Here is a 5,375-nt window from a genome sequence, read left to right as displayed (position 1 = left end):
AATAGAAACTGAACATGATTAACTAAACTGACTGGACTGAGTTAACTGAGTTTTGTTGACTGACGGAATATTACTGAGGTCTGATAACTGACTTAGATTTACTGAAGTTACTGAGTTTTCCTAAGTCATGAGACTGACTGAATTCTACTGAACATGGATTGACAGAGAGTATCTTGAAAACATGACATAGGCTCTAGGCATACAACTAAATTGTCGGGTACAAGTACCCCCAGGACTCGATGGAAAGAAACTGATAGAGCATGAGTTTCTTGAATACATGACCAATATCACAGTCCATAATTCATTTATTAAGGTATTTCCTCAAACATTTGATATGCACAAACTTGTGCATAAATGGGGATTTCATATTATCATACTAGTAGGACGCTTTTCCTTCACATAGGCATTTAATTAAACACATGGTGAGAATAGTATATGTAGACAACATCACACAATAAGTAAATGATTCAACTCTAATTTCACCATTCAAGGGTTTAATCACAGATTCACATGAAACTACACCTATAATAATCAATTCCACTTAAGATTTATCACTAAACATGGAATAGAATTCAATTGGTCACTATCAACATGAACAACAAAACTAACCCAACATGAAATTTATTACAATCCATACACTTGATATTTGAAAAGAGATTCGTGGGCTTCATGGACGAAAGGAGTCCATGAATGAATACTATGCATACCTGGATTGAGCTTCTTGAAGTTCTTGAACTTGAAGAATTGAATCTCTTAGTTCTTGAAGAAGATTTGGATTTGGTTCTTGGAGATTAATGTTAGAGAGGAAACCTTAATTTTGTTGTTGTAGATGAATAATGAATTTCTGAGCTTAGGTCGGATATAATTGGGAATATAAATGGGTGGTAAAAAGACCAAAAAGCCCTTTTTAAAATGGCTTTAAAATAACTGAACGGAACATGCGACGGTGGGTGTGATGGTTTATCACTGGGTTGATGGTCCGTCGGGCTGACCGTCACACTGGGACCAGAATTGGAACTTACTTACTTGGTACGATGGTCCGTCGCTGGATCGATGGTCCGTCAGTACTAATCGCTTCTAGGCAGAATGGGGCCTCACTATTTCCCTTGCGATGGCCTGAGCGATGGTCCATCGCTAGTCCAACGGTTTGTCGGTCTGGGCCATCGATCTTGGGCAGAAGGTAGTCACACTTCCTCGCTACGACGGTTGTGGGCGACGGTCCGTCGCTAGTCTGACGGTCCGTCGGCCTCACCGTCGCACCTGGGCGATTTTACTGCCTTCTGTATTTCGGCCATAACTTTCTCTTTCGATGTCGGATTTTTATGAAATTGGTATCGATGAAAAGCTTATTCAATTTTCCACGTGACAAAAAGTGAAAATCTTAAAAATACCACATGTACAAAAATGGAATCATCTTTCAAAGTAAGTTTCTAACATTCTTGAGACGATTTCAAGCTAGAAAAAAGTATGGGGTATTACAAGAACTGTCGGATCCTCTTTTCTTAGAACCATGAGTTTCTTTTTTTCTTATCCTTCTTAGCATGATTTTGCCGCAATTTCTTCATAGTGTGTGGATAATTTCTATACTTGAATCTATTTTCATCAAAACCAACAGATTCGTACTCAAAACTACCAGGAACGAAGTTTACAACATCTTTATATTCTTTGATAATTTCTAATTGAAAAAATTCAAGACTAAAAGATGATCCCGAATATCTATTCACAATGTTACTTCAAAATAATGTAGCCTAAAAAACGATAATCAAAGAAATTTCACAACAAAAACACTGAAAAATCACTTTGTAAACCCGAGTGCAAAATTATTTTTTTGAAAAAAAAAAGCGTAAAATAAGAGTAGAAGAAATTGAAGTTGATTTTAGGGGGGGAATTTACCTTAATTCAAAGTTTTGAATTAGAGAAAGAAATTAGATAGGAATTGCTGTTGGAATTAAGGCGCAGAAAGAAGAGAAAATGGATTAATTTTTGGTAAAGTAACGGCTTCAGAAAAGGCGGTGTAAACTTGTATCTCAACTTTACCAAAAAGTTGAAAATGTTGGAATTTAAGTAATATTTTAAAAGTGGGAGATTTTTAGTAGTTTAGAAACTTAAGTTGTTCATTTAGGTAATTTTTTCAATAGTTAAAACTTAAATTAACTAATGTTTCCTGTTTATATGACTACTAGTTGCATAAGGCCCGTGCTAAGCCTAGGACCAAGCTCATGATAAAGAATATAAATTTAATTTTTAGAAAAAATATAACTTAAATCATATTTTTCTATTACATTAGTAAATTAATTTAGTGATACGTTGATTATGTCTTGTCTGGTAAACTACTATGATTATTAATTTTTTTTCGTTATATTCGGATAACCTTTAAAGGACTTTATTTATAAAAAAGGAAGTATGAGGATAATTAGCAAATATGAATATACATAAAAATTAATTTAAAATAAATAAGTGGTGTGTTTAGCATGTTTTGAAAAAAAAAAATCATATTTGATAGATTGTTGGAAAAAATATTTTCCCTAGAAAATAAGTCTTTTTAGACTTATAAAAATGACCGAGTGAAAGTAGAAAAATTATATTCTATATAACTTATTCATTGAGCCTTTCGCTCTTCAATACACCTTGTCTTCACCCCACCATAACTCCCATCCCTATCACTCCATACCCCATCCCTCATAATACTTATCTAAATTATATAGATATAATTTTTAAGTAATATTTTACGTACATACCAAATACAAGAAAATAAGTAAGAAACACAGTAATATTTTAAAACATATATTTAAAGTAATATTTTTAATTGAAAAACTCATGTTTGTACCAAACACACTCAAAAAGAGAATAAGTTTTATTAAAAAATAATAAATGCTTTGAAAATGAGACTGTAACTGCAAAGTTGCAAAAATTTTACTAAAATGTAAGAAAATAAATATGCACTATATCTGTTTCATTTTATTTTACATTTGTTGATTTGGTATTCCTATTAATAAGAAACTATTTAATAAAAGTTTGTTTATTTATCTTGATAATTATGATTTGAAAGTATATGATTGACAACTATTATATTCTATAGTTACTTAGTGATAAGAGTAATATTGAAAGAAAATTATAAACCTTTCTTTATTTGCTAAGATAATAAGCAAAAAGAAAATTTTATTTTTAGTACAAGGATCAAGCAAATTGAAAAAAGAGATGGGTCTTGTCTTTGAAATCCAGGCAGGGGAGGTATGGGGGGTTGTTCGAAACAACATTGGTGGTTGGGTAAGGGGCTTTGCGAAGGCCTTTTCTTGGACCACCAACAACCACATGGAAATTCTGGCCCTTAGAAAAGGTCTTCAAATGGTTGAGGACCATAATCTGATCCCCGTTGATATAAACATTGATTCCATGGAAATGATATCTCTGCTATCTTCTGGTAATCCTCTATATAATGCTATTATTGATAATTGCAGGTTAAAACTAAACAGGCTAAGAAATTTGGGGGTGTTCCATTGTTATAAGGAGCAAAATGGAGTGGCAGATGCATTGACTAAATGGGGTGCTTCTGAGGATATCCAATTAGAGACCACCTTTTTTGTAGTTCCACCGATGTGTGCCCATCAGGCTGTATGAGCAGACATTGCAGGAACTCATTTTATTAGAATTGTTAATGCATGTAACTATGGTACTTGTGGGATTCTCTCTTATTTTGTATTTAATCCCAACTAACCGTAGTTGGCAACAATTTTTAATTAATATATTCTCTTTTCTACCAAAAGAAAAAAAAGAGAGAAAGGATATTCTCTCAATTCCTTTTTTTACTTGTTTCTTTGACTTGACAAATAAATTAAGAATTTAATATATTAAGGATAAAATATATGAAATTATCCTTATTAATTATATTTTAAAAAATTAAATTTAGCTATCATACTTTACTTAATTACTTGATGATAATAATAATAATGTGAAAAAAGTTACAAATTTTTCGTGATTTATTAAAATAAATAGAAATAAAAGTAATTAATTTTTAATATAATAAATAAGTAAAAAATAATAATAAGTAATCTAATAAGAAACGAGAAGAGATTTTTTTTTTTAAAAAAGAATACTAAAAAAAATAAAATCACAAAGTTCCAAATAAATATATCAAAAAATAATAAATGAGGACAAATGTAATAACATGTATGGAAAAAAAGTAAACATGTGTAGCTATTTAATTGCATTAAAAATTTTGTGAGGACTACCAAAAAGGAATGTTCTCCCTTATATATAGTAGGGCAAAATGGCTCGGTAGATCCTTGTAATATGTCCATTTTGTAATGTGGATACTACTACTTACATGTTTGTCATCTGAACCCTTAAACCTATTAAAAAATAATATTTTAAACCCTAATTCGGTGTGTGTAATACACTCGCCTCAACGTCAGCTGCCACATCATTTTTAAATATTGTATTAAATTCCACATCAGCTTTCACGTCATTTTAAATACTACATTAAATGCCACATAAGAAATTAAATATTTAAAAAATAAAAAAAACTAAATTTACCTTTAAAATATTTTTTTTTTGGAATAATTATAAATTTAATAAATAAATTAATAAATTTTGGCCTTCTTCTTCTTCATTCCCCCACCCACCACTCCTCCTCTCCGCCATTCCCCCAGCCCCAGCCCCTCTCCCCAGTCCCATACCCCATCTTCCCACTAGTTTCCCAACCTATTTCCCCCATCCCCATCCCCACCCCCACCCCCACCCCTACCCTTACCCTCACCCCGCACCAGCAACAACAACCATCTCCGACTCTTCATCATTTTCGTCCATTTTCGACAAACAAAATAACAAACAACCACTCCAACTCCTATTTTCCTTCTCTACCTCTATAAAACTAACAGCATACAATACAACAATTTAGAATTTGAACTTTGTTATTGAAAAATTTCAATTTTGTGATTGAGATGAAAGTGATGGATATTTTTCCAGATGATCGAAGCTGAAATTACTGAGTATTTTTTTTTTATGTATTTTCTCCTTATAGGGGAAAATCCAAGCCACATCTTCATTATATTCCAATTTTTCTATCTAATGTTTTTTAATGTAAGCGTAGAAGCAAAATTTAGTCTTTTTTTAGTTTATTTTGAATTTATTTTATGTATGGATAAGAAAAATGATGGGTATGTTGTTGTTGGTGGTGGAACTTTGACCGGAGTTTGATAGTGGTGGCTCATTGGCAGGATGGACGGGGACGGTGGTGGTGAACGGGGACGGTGGGGGAAGGGGGAGAGAAACCATGTGTGGAAGGAGGGGGGTTGTAGGGGAAAAGACTAACTGTCCTTTTTTTTTTAAAAAAATTAATATTAGTTTTTTTATAAAAAATTAATTTGATATAAAAT

General features: G+C 32.1%; 1 protein-coding gene and 1 non-coding gene across 2 annotated transcripts; both read left to right on the top strand.

Moving 5' to 3' along the window:
- The first annotated feature begins 3,198 nt into the window (after positions 1–3,198).
- On the top strand, positions 3,199–3,618 carry LOC107873227. The gene has a single exon (XM_016720022.1). It carries the CDS (start codon positions 3,199–3,201, stop codon positions 3,616–3,618), a length of 420 nt encoding a protein of 139 aa, XP_016575508.1.
- A 1,322-nt stretch (positions 3,619–4,940) lies between these two features.
- Positions 4,941–5,045, top strand: LOC124892421. Its single transcript, XR_007050237.1, has one exon. It is a non-coding gene; the product is annotated as a small nucleolar RNA Z103 (small nucleolar RNA).
- The last annotated feature ends 330 nt before the right edge of the window (positions 5,046–5,375 follow it).

The sequence above is a fragment of the Capsicum annuum genome, chromosome 1 (genome assembly GCF_002878395.1).
Source record: "Capsicum annuum cultivar UCD-10X-F1 chromosome 1, UCD10Xv1.1, whole genome shotgun sequence".
Taxonomy (NCBI): domain Eukaryota; kingdom Viridiplantae; phylum Streptophyta; class Magnoliopsida; order Solanales; family Solanaceae; genus Capsicum; species Capsicum annuum.
Note: the sequence above shows the minus strand (reverse complement) of the source record. Positions and strands in the feature narration are given on the sequence as shown.